Raw genomic sequence first — 15,513 nt, forward strand, 5'->3', positions numbered from 1 at the left:
CACAGGGTTTGATCCACAACACCACAAAAAAACAGAAACAAAAACAAAGCTTTTTAAAAAAAATTCCAACAGCATTCTTCATAGAACTAGAAAAGCAATCATGAAATACATTTGGAAAAATAAGAAGCCCAGAATAGAAGAAATCCTCAGTGAGAAAAGTAAAGCAAGAGGCATCACAATACCAGGCCTTAGATCACACTACAGAGCTGCAAAAACAAAAACAGCAGGCACTGGCACCAGAGCAGACATGGAGAGCAACGCAGCAGAACAGAGACAGAGACCAACCCACGTGAACACAGTTAGCGCACTCTAGACAAAGGCGCCATTAACATGCCCTGGAGAAAAGATGGCCTCTTCAACAAGTGGTGCTGGGAAAACTGGAAATCCATACGTAGCAGAATGAAATTGTGAGTACTTCTGTTTTGTCCCTCAGGACCAGCTACCAGTGTTTGGTATCACCAATAGATTTACCTGTACTGCTCCCTTCTCTCCATCTTCTAAAGTTAGCAGCGACGACTTTACTTATCACATATGAGTCTTTGTATAAATACTGTGTCACTCACAAAAGCCATATTACTACTACTGCTGCTTTACGAGTAAAGAAAGAAACTGAAAGAAATAAACTTGTCCAAGGATATGTGACTAATATGTGCTTAGGAAAAGCCCAAAGCTAGTGCTGATGTTCATCTAGGCACAAATACTAGCAAAAGAGTGAAACTTGATAAATATCATGAAGAAAAGCTGAAAATTGAAGAAAGAAGCCCAGTTACTCCTGGCCAATACAGATATAACAAGTATGATATAAGACAGGCTGGCAAAGTCATCTTGGGCTTTCCACCCATTTTCTGAAGTGAAATAAGAGACCACAGCTGACTCCGTGGATAGAGATGAGCTGACCTTGCCGAGCCTTGCACAAGGCACAGATTATGAGCAATAAACAGGTGTTACTGTTTGGAGTTACTAAGCTCTTGGATGGTTTGTCACCTAACAACAGATATCTGAAAGAGATTTTAAAGTACAGCATAATTATGGGCATAGAGAGAAACTAGACTTTGCTGATCTATTAGATGTTTGCTTGGAGAAAGGGAAGCGTCGAGGATGAGTCTGGTTTTGCACTGAGTGGCTGAGTCACGAGGGTAGGAAACGTGAGTGTGTGTGTGAGGGGTAACACACCTTCAGCATACTGACTCTGAGACGCAGCTCTGGACCCGTCAAGTGAAGCTCTCTAATGGGCAACTGTACATACAGGACTAGAATTAGAGAGAAATAAAAAGGAGAAAGCTTTTTGTGAATCATCAGCACTAAACAAATGATGGCTGAGGTCATGAATTTAGACAATTATGAGAAAAATAAAAAGTGAAAAGAGGGGGATAGTAGAGGATAGGAAAGGCAGCAGAATGCAACAGACACTAGTATGACAATATGTAAAAAAGTGGATGTGGAACCGATGTGAATCTGCAATATGTATACGGGGTAAAAATGGGAGTTCATAATCTGCTTGAATCAAATGTATGAAATATGATATGTCAAGAGCTTTGTAATGGTTTGAACAACTAATAATAAAAAAAAGAGAAAAAATAAAAATTAAAAAAATTAAAAAAGTGAAAAGAATGAAAGGTCCAATTCAGATGGTGGAAACAGTGTATGAGACAGGAGAGAATGAAGACGAGTGGGACAGAAGGAGATGAACACATGCAGGAACACAAAGGACAACCGACAGGAGCGCAGGGAATGGGAATCAGAAAGTACCATGAATGTCGTAAACCATCCCCGGGGGCTGAGAGGTGAGTGAGAAGGTGGGAAGAAGGACTCAGAGGCCTGGGCTTTAAGGAAAGGAGAAGAGGGCGCCAGAAGGAGGAGAACGTGAGCAGAGGGAGGAGGTTTTTATTTTACTTTTTCAATGTGAAAAAGTCAACAGAGACGATGGTATTGCAAGAGAACAAGTAAAAAGACAGCCCATGGTGTCCAGACTAGCCAGAGAAGGCAGTAAAAGCCAAGCCTTCACAGGACTCTCCTGTTCCTGACCCACTGCTTGGGAACGGGGTGTGTAAACCAGGGTGTGTAAAATACACTAGCATTTTAAAAATGCATCGTTATAAGAGATTTCACATATACATGCATATTCATACATACTGAATGAATGAAAGTTCCATTCTTAGGAAAAGAGGTTTCTCTTAATTTGTTTGCATATTATATCTGCCAGAGATTAAATTCAAGTGCTGTGGATCTAGTAAAAGTCTAAAGTTTTTTGCATCCCACAAACCTGTGCTATCATAGATCTTCCACTAGCAACATGTGTCTGCTTAAATGTAAATTAAACAAAATTTAGAATGTCAATTAAAGTAAAATCAAATAAAATGAAGACTTCCTTTCCTCTGATGCACTGGCCACATGCAGAAACCACATGCAGGCTGTGGAAGTACACTGGACAGAGCAGACAGAGTGTGTCACCGCCGTTGCAGAAAGCTCTCTTCTATGGCACTGTCATGTTCCTGGAGTGACATGACCAGCAGATGCTCAGTCATGCCTCGCTGGCCACACAGGAGAGCTCACACTGATTCAACCTTCAAAGACACTTCTGAGAACACAGCAGAACTACTGTTGTCTGCAGAATTCCCAATTTGGTTAAACTGTGTAGCTTACTGGTGTATTAGTTATCCAATTTTCTAAAATGGACTTTAATCCTTGATATCCCATCATCCTATATACAGCACACCGACAAAAACTTAACTGAGCACTTTTATAGGTGTCCTACACAACGGTGTGCATTTTTATAGGTGTCCTATACGCAGGATGATGGACACAACGAGTTAAGAAGAACATTTCTGTTGTTGGGAAACATTACAGCTTCTAAGAGCTATGAACCAACTTTCAGAAATACTCTCCAAGGGAAACTTCATACATATTCTAATCTGATTCCTACACAAATGTGGGGCTTACACAAATATATCTATGTATTTTAGAAATAAGAAACTGGTATTTGGTAACATTAGGCAACATGTACTCACATAGCTAATCAAAGTCAGAGTGTGGCTTCTGCCTCTCATCTGTAAACCTACAAGACAGAAGTTATTTCCATGACCCATAACCCACTCAGTAGGAAAAAAATTACACTTACTTGCCCATGTACTTAGATTTTTAACTAAATCCAAAGTACCTGAATATAATATCTTAGACATATGAAATAACATGCCAATGAATTTAGGAGAAACCTCATTTCCTCAGAGATGATACATTACTTCATTCAATCATAAAACATACCTTCTCCAGGAAGAAAAACTAAAAGGATCTTTCTCTTTAAAAAGTTATTTTTCAAACACAGTTAACCTTTTACTTACCTTGTTGAACAGCAAATGTCTGGCTAGCCGAAAGGAGCTTTGTCTGTCCTGGATTATACCTTGTTCCCTCTGGAAAAATCACAAGATACATCTGTGGGGCATAAGGGAAATTCAGTTTGCTTTTTTTGTTCGAGCTTTGTTGTTGTTACTGTTAATTTACCCATGCTAATCCTATTATTACAGGATTTACATACAACATTTTTTCAGGCAGAGCAATCAAACTGCACACACTCACTTGAGTCTGAACACAGCATGGACTACATGTAAAATGTAATCCTCACGGTGGGCCAGCCACTGAGGATCTAAAATGGTTCTAATAACATGCTAGCATTCACAAATCGAAAATCTGGCCACACCACACTGACTTGTAATGAAATCACCTTTCCCCTCTAAGAATCTATACCATTTTATTTCATTTGTCCATTGACTTAATAACATTGCAGCTGCACATTTATACTGGTATTCAGTGTATTTCTATACATGTATACAGTATGCACTGACCCTGCCCCAACCATCCTGTTTTCACCCTTTCCCCCTAAAAACCCAACATGACATTTAAAAGGGTGCAAATTTTAGAAATTAATGTTAAGTATCAAGACAAAAGTACATCTCAAGTACTAAATGTACTAAAAGTACATTTCCATTTTAGGAAAACTATATATATACATTGAATATTCCATAATATAAAAGGTAATATCTGCATTTTGAAAGCTTTGTACAATAATCCTATTTTATAGAACTTCTCTAATGCATTTGCAGCTTCATATTAGTTACATAAGTTGAAGTAATATAGTACCTATAAATAAAACGAGACTATCAAGTATCTACTAAGCAATCAATTAGTCTAAGCTTTTTATAAGTACCTACCTGGGAAGGTAAAAACAAAAACATTAAATCATACAATAACAAACTCTCAGTTTGAGAAGTGAGTTACAAAAACTACACTGATATTTTTAATTGACAGACAAAAGTAAAACATTCACCTTTTCAAATAAACGCGTAGAGTAGGGACTTTGGATTTGACTGAGAGGCACTCTACCTCTGAGCCACATCCCTATTCCTTTTTATTTTATTTTTAAAATTCTAATGTTTTTTATTTTTTTATAATAAGGTTAGAAATCAATAATAAGTTAAAAAACAGAAACCACTCTAACACCTGGACACTAACTAATAATACACTTTTGAATGATGAATGGATGGCAGAAGAAATCAAGGGAGAAATTTTTTTAAAAAAATCATATAAACAAATGGAAATAATGATATATCAAAATCTCTGGGACTGTATAAAAGCAATTCTAAGAGGAAAATTTACAGCACTGAGTTTGTACATTAGAAACTAGAAAGATACCAAATAATCTAATACTATATATCAAGACCTTAGAAAAAGAAAAAATTAAACCAAAATCAACAGAAAATAATTAAAACCACTACCAACACACACACACACACACACACACACACACACGATCAATGAAACAGTTTCTTGAAAGGACAAACAAGACTGATAAACCGCTAGTCAAATTAACCAAAATAAGAAGAGAGAAGAGTCAAACGAATAAAATCAGAGATGAAAAAGAAAATACACCACAGACACTATACTGAATCCACAAGATCATCAGAAACTATTTTAAAAATTCATACTCCAATAAACTATAAGATCTTGAAGATATTGACAGTTTCCTAGAGAGATAGAGCTTCCTTACACAAATTAACCATGAGGATATAGAAAACTTAAACAGATCAGTAACAAGAAATAAAATTGAAGGAGATAGCAAAAGCCCTCCAAAAAAAAGTCCAAGACTGGATGGATTCTTAGCCAAGTTCTATCAGGTCTTTAAAAAAGAGGTAATTGATGGGCTGGGCCTGCAGCTCCGGGGTAGAGTGCTGGCCTAGCAGGTATGAGGCACTGGGTTCGATCCTCAGCACCACATTAAAAATAATTAATTAAAGGTATTGCGTCTACCTACAACTAAAAAGTATATTTAAAAAAAAGAAGAAGAATTGACTAATCCTCTTCAAATTATTCCATGAAATAAAAAAGCAGGGTACACTGTCAAACAGACAAAGACACATCAAGGAAAGAACACTTCAGATCAATATCCTTGATGAACACAGATGCAAAAAATCTTAATAAAATATTGGCAAACTGAATACAAAAACACATTAAGGGGCTGGGGTGGTGGCTCAGAGGTAGAGCACTCGCCTACGTGCGTGAGGCACTGGTTTGGATCCTCAGCACCACATGAAATATATAGTGAAGATATTGTATCCACCTATAACTAAAAAATAAATATTAAAAAAAAAAGCACACACTAAAAGCTGGGCTTGGTGGTGCATGCCTGTAATTCCAGCAACTCGGGACTGAGACGGAACTATCACAGGTTTGATGCCAGCCTCAGCAACTTAATGAGGCTATAAGCAACCTAGTGAGACTCTGTCTCAAAACAAACAAACAAATAGGGCTGAGTATGTGGCTCAGTGGTTAAGTGCCCTTGCATTCAATCCCTGCTACCAAACACACACACACACACACATATTCACACACACACACAGATATTGCATCATGATCAAGTGGGTTTTATCCCAGGGATGCAAGGTTGGGTCAATAAATATAATTCCCTATATAAATAGCCTTAAGGATGAGAATCACATGATTATCTCAATAGATGCAGAAAAAGAATTTGGCAAAGTGCAACACCCATTCATGTTTAAACAACAGGTACTAGAGATAAAAGTAAGTACTTCAACATTGTAAAGGATGTATATGACAAACCCCAAGCCAACAGCATACTGAATGAAGAAAAACTACAAACATATTCTCTGAAAACAGAAACAAGAGAAGGATGCCCACTCTCACCACTCCTACTCAACAAAGTCCTAAAACAATCAAGCAGAAGAAGGGAATTAAAGGGCTACAACAGGAAAAGAAGAGCTCAAATTATCTGTTTGCCAATGACATGAGTCTATATTTAGAAGACTCCAAAAATTCCGCTAGAAGACTTCTAGAGTTGAAAACCAAATTTGGTAAAGCAGCCGGGGGCAGTGGCATATGCCTGAAATCCCAGCGCTCAAGAGGCTGAGGCACAAGGATCGCAAGTTCAAAGTCAGCTTCAGGAAAAGGGAGGCACTAAGCAACTCAGTGACACCTTTTTCCTAAATAAAATACAAAATAGGGCTGGGGATGTGACTCAGTGGTTGAGTACCCCGAGTTCAATCCCTAGTATACCCCAACAAAAAAAAGGTAAAGGAGCAGATATAAAAATACATACATAAATCAACTTAACATACATAAATCAATCACTTCCCTATACTCCAATAACAAACCTGCTGAAAAAGAAATTAGGAAAAATATCCCAATTATAATAACCTCAAAAAAATGGAAATAAATCGCACAAAGAATGTCAAAGAACTCTACAATAAAAACTATTGAACACAGAAGAAAGAAACTGAATAAGACCTCAGAAGATGGAAAGACCTTCCATGTTCTTGGATAGGCAAAATATTATTAAAATGACCATACTATCAAAAGCATTCTACAGATTCAATGCATATAGAGCACAGATTTCCTGTCTCTGGTTGTACACAAAGTAGAGTCACACCATTCATGTCTTCATACATGTACTCAGGGTAATGATGTCCATCTCAGTCCACCATCTTTCCTAAAAATCTCTTTTGAAGTAACTTGAATAATTTTTAGTTACTGACTTTTTTACCATTTTGTTTAGTGAAAATAATTTCATTATAAAATTTAAGTGTGGTAAACATTGACTTTTTATCTTTATCTAGCACATTCAGAACTTTGATGTTTCTAATCTTACTTGTACTACAATCATACAATATATTATTCTGATGTCTAATTTACCTCTTTAAATTTAGTTAACTTAAGGTTTTTTAAAATTTCCTAACAGTTTGTCTAATTTTACTAGAGTGATCCAAGATCAAAATGCATTCTGCTGCCATGTGTAACAAATTAGAATAAATAAAAATTTAAAAAGAAAAAAAAAACAAGACCAAGGGAATAGAAGACACAGAGATAAACCCACATAAATACAACTATCTGATACTAGATAAAGGTACCAAAAACATTTCTTGGGAGAAAAGATGGCCTTTTAGACAAATAGTGTTAGGAAAAATGAAAATCCCTATGTAGAAAAATGAAACTTGACTCCTATCTCTCACCCTGCACGAAAGTCAAGTGGATTAAAGACCCAGGAACTAGAACACAAATTCTGCAACTGCTAGATAAAAATGTAGGCTCAACAGTCCAAAATACTGGCACAGGAACCGACTTCCTTAACAGGACCTCTAAAGTACAAGAAATAAAACCAAAAACCAATAAGTGGATGGCATCAAATTAAAAAGCTTCTGCACAGCAAAAGAAACGAATAAGACCATAAAAAGAAAGCCCACAGAATGGAAGAAGATCTTTGCCACCTGCTCCTCTCATAGGACATTTATATCCAGAATATATAAAGAACTCAAAATATTTGACACTATGAAATCAAATAACCCAATTAATAAACGGGCAAAAGAACTAAACAGACACTTCTCAAAAGAAGAAATGCAATTAGCCAACAAATATATGAAAAAATGATCAACATCTTCAGCAGTCAGGGAAATGTAAATCAAAACCACATTGAGATTTCACCTCACTCCAGTCAGAATGGCAATCAATTACAAATAATAAATGTTGTCGAGGATGTGGGGGAAAAGGTACATTCATACATTGTTGGTGGGCTGCAAATTAGTGTAACCACGCAGGAAAGCTGTATGGAGATTTCTCAAAAAAAAACAGAAATGGAGTCACATATGACCCAGCTATCCCACTCCTGAGTATATATCCAAAAGATTTAAAAATCTGTATACTATAGGGATATAGCCACATTGATGTTTATAGCAGCACAATTCACAATAGCCAAGTTATGGAACAAACCAAAGTGTCCTTTAACAAATGAATGGATAAAGAAAATGTGGTATATATACCCAAAGGAGTATTACTCAGCCATAAAGAATGAAATTACGGCATTTGCTGGTAAATGAATGAAACTGGAAACTATCGTGCTAAGTGAAATAAGCCAGACTCAGAAAGCCAAAGGTGAATATTTTCTCTGATTTGCAAAAGCTAGTACCAAATAAGCAGGGGGAAAGAGAGAGAAAAAGAAGTGGGGTGGATTCCATTAGAATAAAAGAAAGGACTAGATGAAGGGGAGTGCAGGGGAGGGAGACGAGCTAGGAGAGGGAACAACAACAGAAGGAATCTGCCCACCTTCCCTGTGTACGTGCAGGAAGATGCCACAGAGAATCTCACTGTCATGTATACCCACAGGACACTGACTTTAAGGGGTGGGGGTGAGAGCTGAAAGTGAACAGCAGAAATATCAGTAGAGGGAAGAAAACAGGAGGAAGGAGAAGGACAGGGAGAGGGGAAATAGCGGGGACTGAAATACAGCAAATCATAGTCCATGCTTTTATGCCAAAATCAACCCTAGCGTTGTGTGTAGCTAAAAAGAGCAAAATTTTTTTTTAAATGTTTTTGGTACAGGGAATCAAACCCAGGGTGTTTTAGCATTCCCAGGCCTTTTTAATTTTTTATTTTAAGACAAGAGTCTCACTAAGTTGCCCAGGTTGGCCTAGAACTTAAGATCCTCCTGCCTCAACTTCCTGAGTTACTGGGATCAATAACAGGAAGATAGAAAAGAGGACAGGAGTTCAGGGAGAAAACTCTGCTCATGCCACCCATGCTCAAATAGCACCTAAGTACACCTCTGATATAAGACACAGTCCCTTATCTGAGTGACCTGTGATTATAAGACTCCTACTTAACACATCCATATGAGAATCTGAGTTTGCTTATGAAACAAACTCATAAACAAATTCACCCAGAGTTTATCTGAAAAAGGGATAATGGAGAATGCTATTGTGGCAGTTTTGCATTTTCAGCTCCCACACAAATAATAAGCTTTTTGTTCATTTACATAAAAAGCTTTGGAATCCATTTTCTTTGCCTAACTTAGGAAGTAATAGATTGTGTTATGGACCTTTATATTTGATAATGTAGATTGACCAGATTTGTTATGAAAATGTAAAAAAAAAAAAAAAACTGGTAAAACTGACAAAAAAATAAAAATTCATTATTTTCAGGAAGAAAAATATAAATATTAGTTCCCCAAACCATAAATTCATGTTCATGAGAATATGTTTTTAAAGTCTATATCCAGATCTACGAGAGCAATCACTGCTGGCGATCAGCCTTAGGCTCAACCACGAGAGACAGAATGGTTTTCCCCTGGCTAAGCACTCTTGTAGCATGCTCTCCTGCTCTTGGGTGTTTACCTTAAAAGAAGACTGACAATCAGAGAAGGCAAGGTCCCCAGAGAGCTATTTCTTGCACTCTCCTTATGTGCCAGGTCCTACACACCAGACGCAGAACAGACACAGCCTCCCCTCCAGTCTTTACGTACAAGTGAGGAAAATACACAAGATAAACAAATAACACTGTGCAACTACACATCGTGACATACTGTGAGAAAGGAACACAAGGCTGTGAAGGACAAGTTACACAGGGGACTCCGAAAGGGGCATGGGATTAGGCACCAAGAAGGGCAGGAGAAGGAGTGTCTCCTCCGAGGCTGAGAAAGGCTGCTGCTCTCTTAGTTCTAATTGAGAATGTCCTGAAGGGTCTGGCCAGAAAATCTGGCAAGAAAAATAAAAGACATCAGATTTTAAAAGAAGCAAAACTGTCACTCAGATAATACAAATGACATTATTGTCTATATAGAAAACCCTAAGGAATAATCTAAAAGAAGTTAAAGTTATTATTACTTCTAATAAGTAAGCTTAGCAATGTTATGGGATTAAAAAGTCAATATACAAATAACAACTGTATATTTAGATGCTATCAACAACAGAATGTACTTTTTAAATGTGAATTTTTAATAGCATTGAAAATGTGAACTTCTTAAGGTAGTAAAAATTTGGCTGAAAATATAGAAACCATACCCTAAAAACTACAGAACACTAATAAAAGAAATTAAAGATGACTTAGATAAAGAAATGTAAGCTATTTATAGAGCCAAAGATTCAATTCTGTTATATCAGTTCTTCCCACACTGAGTTATAGAATCAATAAAATCCAAAACAATTTTGAAAACAAAGTGAAAATTTAAAACTCAATATACCAGATTTCAAAACTGATTATAAAGCAAGGGTAATCATGAAAGAAAGGTACTGGTGTAAAGACACACATACACATCTACAGAAAAGAACACAGAATCCACTATGTATCAATAACAGACCTACACACAGTACATTTATTTCAAACAATGGGGAAAAGATATCCTTTTCAATCAAAGGTGATATATATCTATATAAAAAAATAAACTCCTACCTTATGTACAAAAATGAACTTGAATGAATCACAGACCCAAATGTAAAAAATAAACTTTTATGTTTCTAGGAGAAAAATCTCAGCAACTCTGAGTTTAGTAAAGATTTCTTAATAGGACACCAAAAGCAGAAATTATATATGAAAGGAAAAAACAAAGAAAGTGAAAATTATAACGATACCTACGCTTCCTGACGATATTATAAAAATAAAAGGTTACCATCTTTTAATATGCACATCTACTTAATACAGTGCGTAACATAAAACAGCACTACAACTCGCTGCTTTTCAATTACAACATGGATCTGCTTTGAAAGTCTGAGCTGACCCACTCGGTGGAGGACTGGAGAGGGGGCGAGGGGACGCCAGCCCCCGTTCCCTAACCCCGGCCGTCCCTGTGGTCACCCTCGCACGCGGCATCCTCAGGAACCACCACCCAGGGCAAGGAAACTGAAGCAGTGTTCTCTTTCTCCCTCCCGACAACCAGACAACCACGTGGGGCAGAAGGCACACTTGGAGAGGCAAGGTTTTCCACAGAACGTTTTTTCTCCTTCAGGTGCTTTCATCTGATAACTTTTTTGCTACTGGTTTCAAAATGCTGATAAAAAGGGCAGCCATCCTTTTTTTTTTTTTTTTTGTAAAGAGAGAGAGAGAATTTTTCAATATTTATTTTTTAGCTCTCGGCGGACACAACATCTTTGTTTGTATGTGGTGCTGAGGATCGAACCGGGGCCGCACGCATGCCAGGCGAGCGCGCTACCGCTTGAGCCACATCCCCAGCCCAGCAGCCATCCTCTTTATTCCCGGGGTAAGGAGAAGGTGGCCCTGGAGGGAGGACAAGGAGCAAGCCAGAGCACTGGGGCAAGAAAAGGGCGCCCTGCAGGGTAGCCTGGGCGTTGGGACCTCATCGCAAGAAGCATGATGTAAAAGAAACTGCTGTCCCCCGACAAGGAGGAATGGGAGCTACAAGAAAAAACGACAAACTACTAGTAGTTAAACTATGGAGAGGATCTCTACTGCTACCCATGTAAGTCTGATCTGCTAAGTTTTCACTGAAAGAACCTGAGATTCTGTTCTCCCCTGTGATGACCTTCAATATTTTTAAAAAATATATATATTTTCAAGATATGATACACCATTTGGAACATGAGATGTTTCACCCTCTGATGGAAAATTAACAACCTATTTACACTAAAAACCTAGTCAAAAATAAAACAACTCTAATCAGAGTTTTAAACTATAACCAACCACTGAACTGGACTTTTTCCATGCACTGGATAAGTTAATTATTAGAGGGATGTCATGAAAATATTAAGCACTAAGTGGCAGGCTCTTATGAATGTTTCCTTCACCCTCTGATTTTTAGAAATTCTAGTTTACTAAATAGTTTTCAAAGCACATTTATATAGGAACAATATTATAGAACTTAAAAACCCTGAATTGATTAGCTATATACTTTGAATACTGCCTTTTCTTTCATCTCTGCCTTCTGTCCCCCAAGCTAACCTAATCTAGCAAACCATTTTAAAGTTTTTTATTTACAATTACAATCAGAAACACTCAAGTCATTCAAAAGTCCATCATCCGGTTAAGAGGAAAACCTGCCAAATGTGGCAGGATACAGAATAGTTTCTTTCCTCGCTGAGCTCATTATTTATTTCACTCTGAAAGTGCTATATGCATGGTCAGAAAACATGGTCAGGTCCCATAAACACATATGTGAGGTGTGGTGGGCAGGATAACGCCTTCCCTCCCTGGGAGGTCCACATCCTAACCCTGGAGCCCTCAACGTACTGTGTGACAAGGCCAGAGGGAGTTATGAGGATTACTTATGGACCTAAAGACAACAAGTTATCTTCAACTAACCAGAAGGCTTAATATAATCATGAGAGTCCTTGAACAGGAAAGGGGGAAAGTCCTGGAACAGGAAAGGGGCTCAAAAGTCAGAACCAGAGGGCTGGGGTTGTGGCTCAGTGGTAGAGTGCTTGCCTAGCACACGGGAGGCACTGGGTTCAAACGTCAGCACCACATAAAAGTGAAATAGATACTGTGCCCACCTATAACAAAAAAATAAATATATATATATTTTAAAAGTCAGAACCAGAGAAATGGTCCATAAGGACAGACCAGGCCAGCCAGCGCTCACTGTGGAGACGGATGGAGCCACGAGGTAGGGAAGCAGGCCATTTTAAAAGCAGGGGAAGGCAGGAGCATGGATTTTCCCTAGAGTCTCTAGAAAGGACCACAGCCCACCAACACTTTGATTTCAGTTCAGTGAGACCTATTTTGGGCTGATTTTTAGAAAAGTTAAGATAATAAATCTGTGTTATTTTAAGCCGGTGAGTATGTATTATTTGTTAAAGTAGTAATAGGAAACTAAGACAATTTGTGTAGTTTGCAAATATGCTATTTAAGACTAGCTAACAAATTAATAGTTATTAATAGATTTAATGAAAATGGAAATCAAAGCTTAGAAAGTGACTTATGTAAAATAATAAAGTCTAAACAGCAGACCTAGGACTTAAAGCCAAATCTGATGCCAAAGGAGTACTCTCATCTAATAGGCTGCCTCCCACTCCAAAAGAAACTTGGAAGAAAAAGCATATAAATTTACTAGCTCGAATTCTAACTTCATGACTTTTATAAATTATGTAGTTATTTTTATCATAAATGTTTCATTTGCATCCAGAACCAATAAGTACCTTATGAAAATATTGTCCCAGCAACAATTATGGAAATTATTTCTTAATAATTTGTAATACAGATGCACTTTTTTAAAATAAAATTTTGTAATCCCTTAAATAACAATATTGAGGACTAACTCATGTAGTCATAGATTCCTCAGAGATATATTAAGCCATATGAAAGCTAACTTGATAAATACATTCTACCATGTCAGTTACTTAACTTTCACAAATAAGAGTATAATCTCTGCTTTCATCTAGATTCTAAGAAATTGGACCTCAGATACAGGGTGATTCCAACATGAGCATGCCAGTCATTATGTGCTAGGAACATAAAAAGTGAGACTCTTGCCCTTGAAAAGCAATAAGGTTCTTTTGGTAAGTCACAATGAAAAAGTAGACTATCTGAATGAACCTTCCTATAAAAACAATTTGAAAAACTAGATATAACATAATTTTCAAAGTATCAAACAGATGACAAAGCCAGGTGTGGTGGTGCATGTCTGTAATCCCAGCAATTTAGGAGGCTGAGGCAGGAGGATTCCAAGTTCAAGGCCAGCTTCAGCAACTTAAGCAACTGTCTCAGAATTACGAATTAATTTAGCATGCAGAACACTGAAGAAGGTTGCTCCTAACCCTACACTAGCACAACAACACTGGCAGCGTGTAAATTCACAACTTCAAAGAGCTGACAGGCTGCAAGGCAACCCCCACCAAACACTGAGGAAGGGGCTCAAAGGGGACAAGAGATGTCAGCACTTGCTTACCTAGGAAATGCCGGGGGCCACTAAAAACAATTTAGTTAAAAAATTGTTACCAATTTTCAAAAGCCAAATGTGAACCAGTAAAACAGAAGCACCCCCGATGGCCCCAGGCACTACAACCTGAAGGAGGGAAGGAAGTGAGGAGGAAGGGAAAACCACGGAAAGACAAAGGGGGAAATGCTGGAGTCGGGAGGAGAACAACACAGCCCTGGAGAGAGAAGCAGCCCTGGACGGCCGCCCAGCCCACACAGGCCCTTCCCTCCACTCTCCTGTGCAGTTGCTGGTAAAAGAGCAAGAAAATTCTGCTACACTTCAGATGTGGATGGAAAACTACGGATGCGAGGGGAAGAGAAGGAAGAAAGAAGCCTCAGAGGAGGGAGGGCAGGGATTCATCCAGGCACAGGCAGAGGGGCAAAGGCAGGGTCAGAGAAGGCTGCCCTCCATACCCTCCCTAAGTCTGAATCAAAACAAAAATACTCCTTCCTTCCCGCTACCAAATCAGCAGAGCTCAGCAACACGTTCCAGAGTACTATGGAGAGAGGGAGCCTGAGTAAAAGCTGGGCATGGAACAGACACTTAGGGAAAACTCTCCGATAGGACACCCTCCATCCTGAGCACAAAGTAATGAAAGCTACTGGAATCTGAAGCCCCAAAGACAAAACACGACATAGCAAAGCTCAAACCTAATACAACTGCTGGCTGGCAGACTCCACTCCCAACACAGGGAAAAAGAAAGGTGCGACCATTTCCAAGTGTCGGGACGATCTGCCTCAGTGCCTTCTAGTCTACCCAAGATGCCAACTTTCAAAATCTTAGGAGGTGTGAAAAGGCAGGTGAAAGCAGGGTCTGGACACAGAACCACCAGAAGCACTGGTCTCAGGCAGATGCTGGAAAACAGCCAGCAAGGATGAGAGGCACGATCAAGGTTCTCAAGTGGAGACGTGCAGTACAAGAGGAAATCATGAGAGAGAGTCAAAGAGAAATGTTGAGAGGAAGGACCAGGTACAGATGAAGAATGCCTTTAACTGGCTCAAGTACAGACTGAGCACAGCCACAAGAAGAATTAGTGAACTTGATGGCAATCAGCAGAAGCTACCCAAACTGTAAGACAGAAATAAAAATGAGAATGGGGAGGGCAGTTTGTGGGACAGGGTAAAGCATCCAAGAGCTGTGGGACAGCATCAAATGATCCAACACACCAGTAACCAGAGAAGAGAGAGAGAACAGGATAGCAATAATATTCAAAGAAATACAGGTTGAGCACTCCCAATTCAAAAATCACAAATCCAAAATGCTCCAAAATCCAAAATTTTGAATACTGACATTCCTCAAAAAGTTTCAGA

The 15,513-nt window shown here is 38.4% G+C and overlaps 1 protein-coding gene across 2 annotated transcripts in view; it reads right to left on the reverse strand.

Moving 5' to 3' along the window:
• Agpat5 (1-acylglycerol-3-phosphate O-acyltransferase 5) overlaps positions 1 to 15,513 on the reverse strand; it is a 60,702-nt gene that overhangs the window by 19,603 nt on the left and 25,586 nt on the right. For both annotated transcript variants that reach the window (XM_015504655.2, XM_015504654.2), the window contains exon 5: positions 3,339 to 3,429. In XM_015504655.2, coding sequence (XP_015360141.1) covers positions 3,339 to 3,429 — 91 coding nt within the window. The remainder of the gene's footprint in view (positions 1 to 3,338; positions 3,430 to 15,513) is intronic.

This window comes from Marmota marmota, unplaced genomic scaffold, assembly GCF_001458135.2.
Source record: "Marmota marmota marmota unplaced genomic scaffold, marMar, whole genome shotgun sequence".
NCBI classification, from domain to species: Eukaryota; Metazoa; Chordata; class Mammalia; order Rodentia; family Sciuridae; genus Marmota; species Marmota marmota.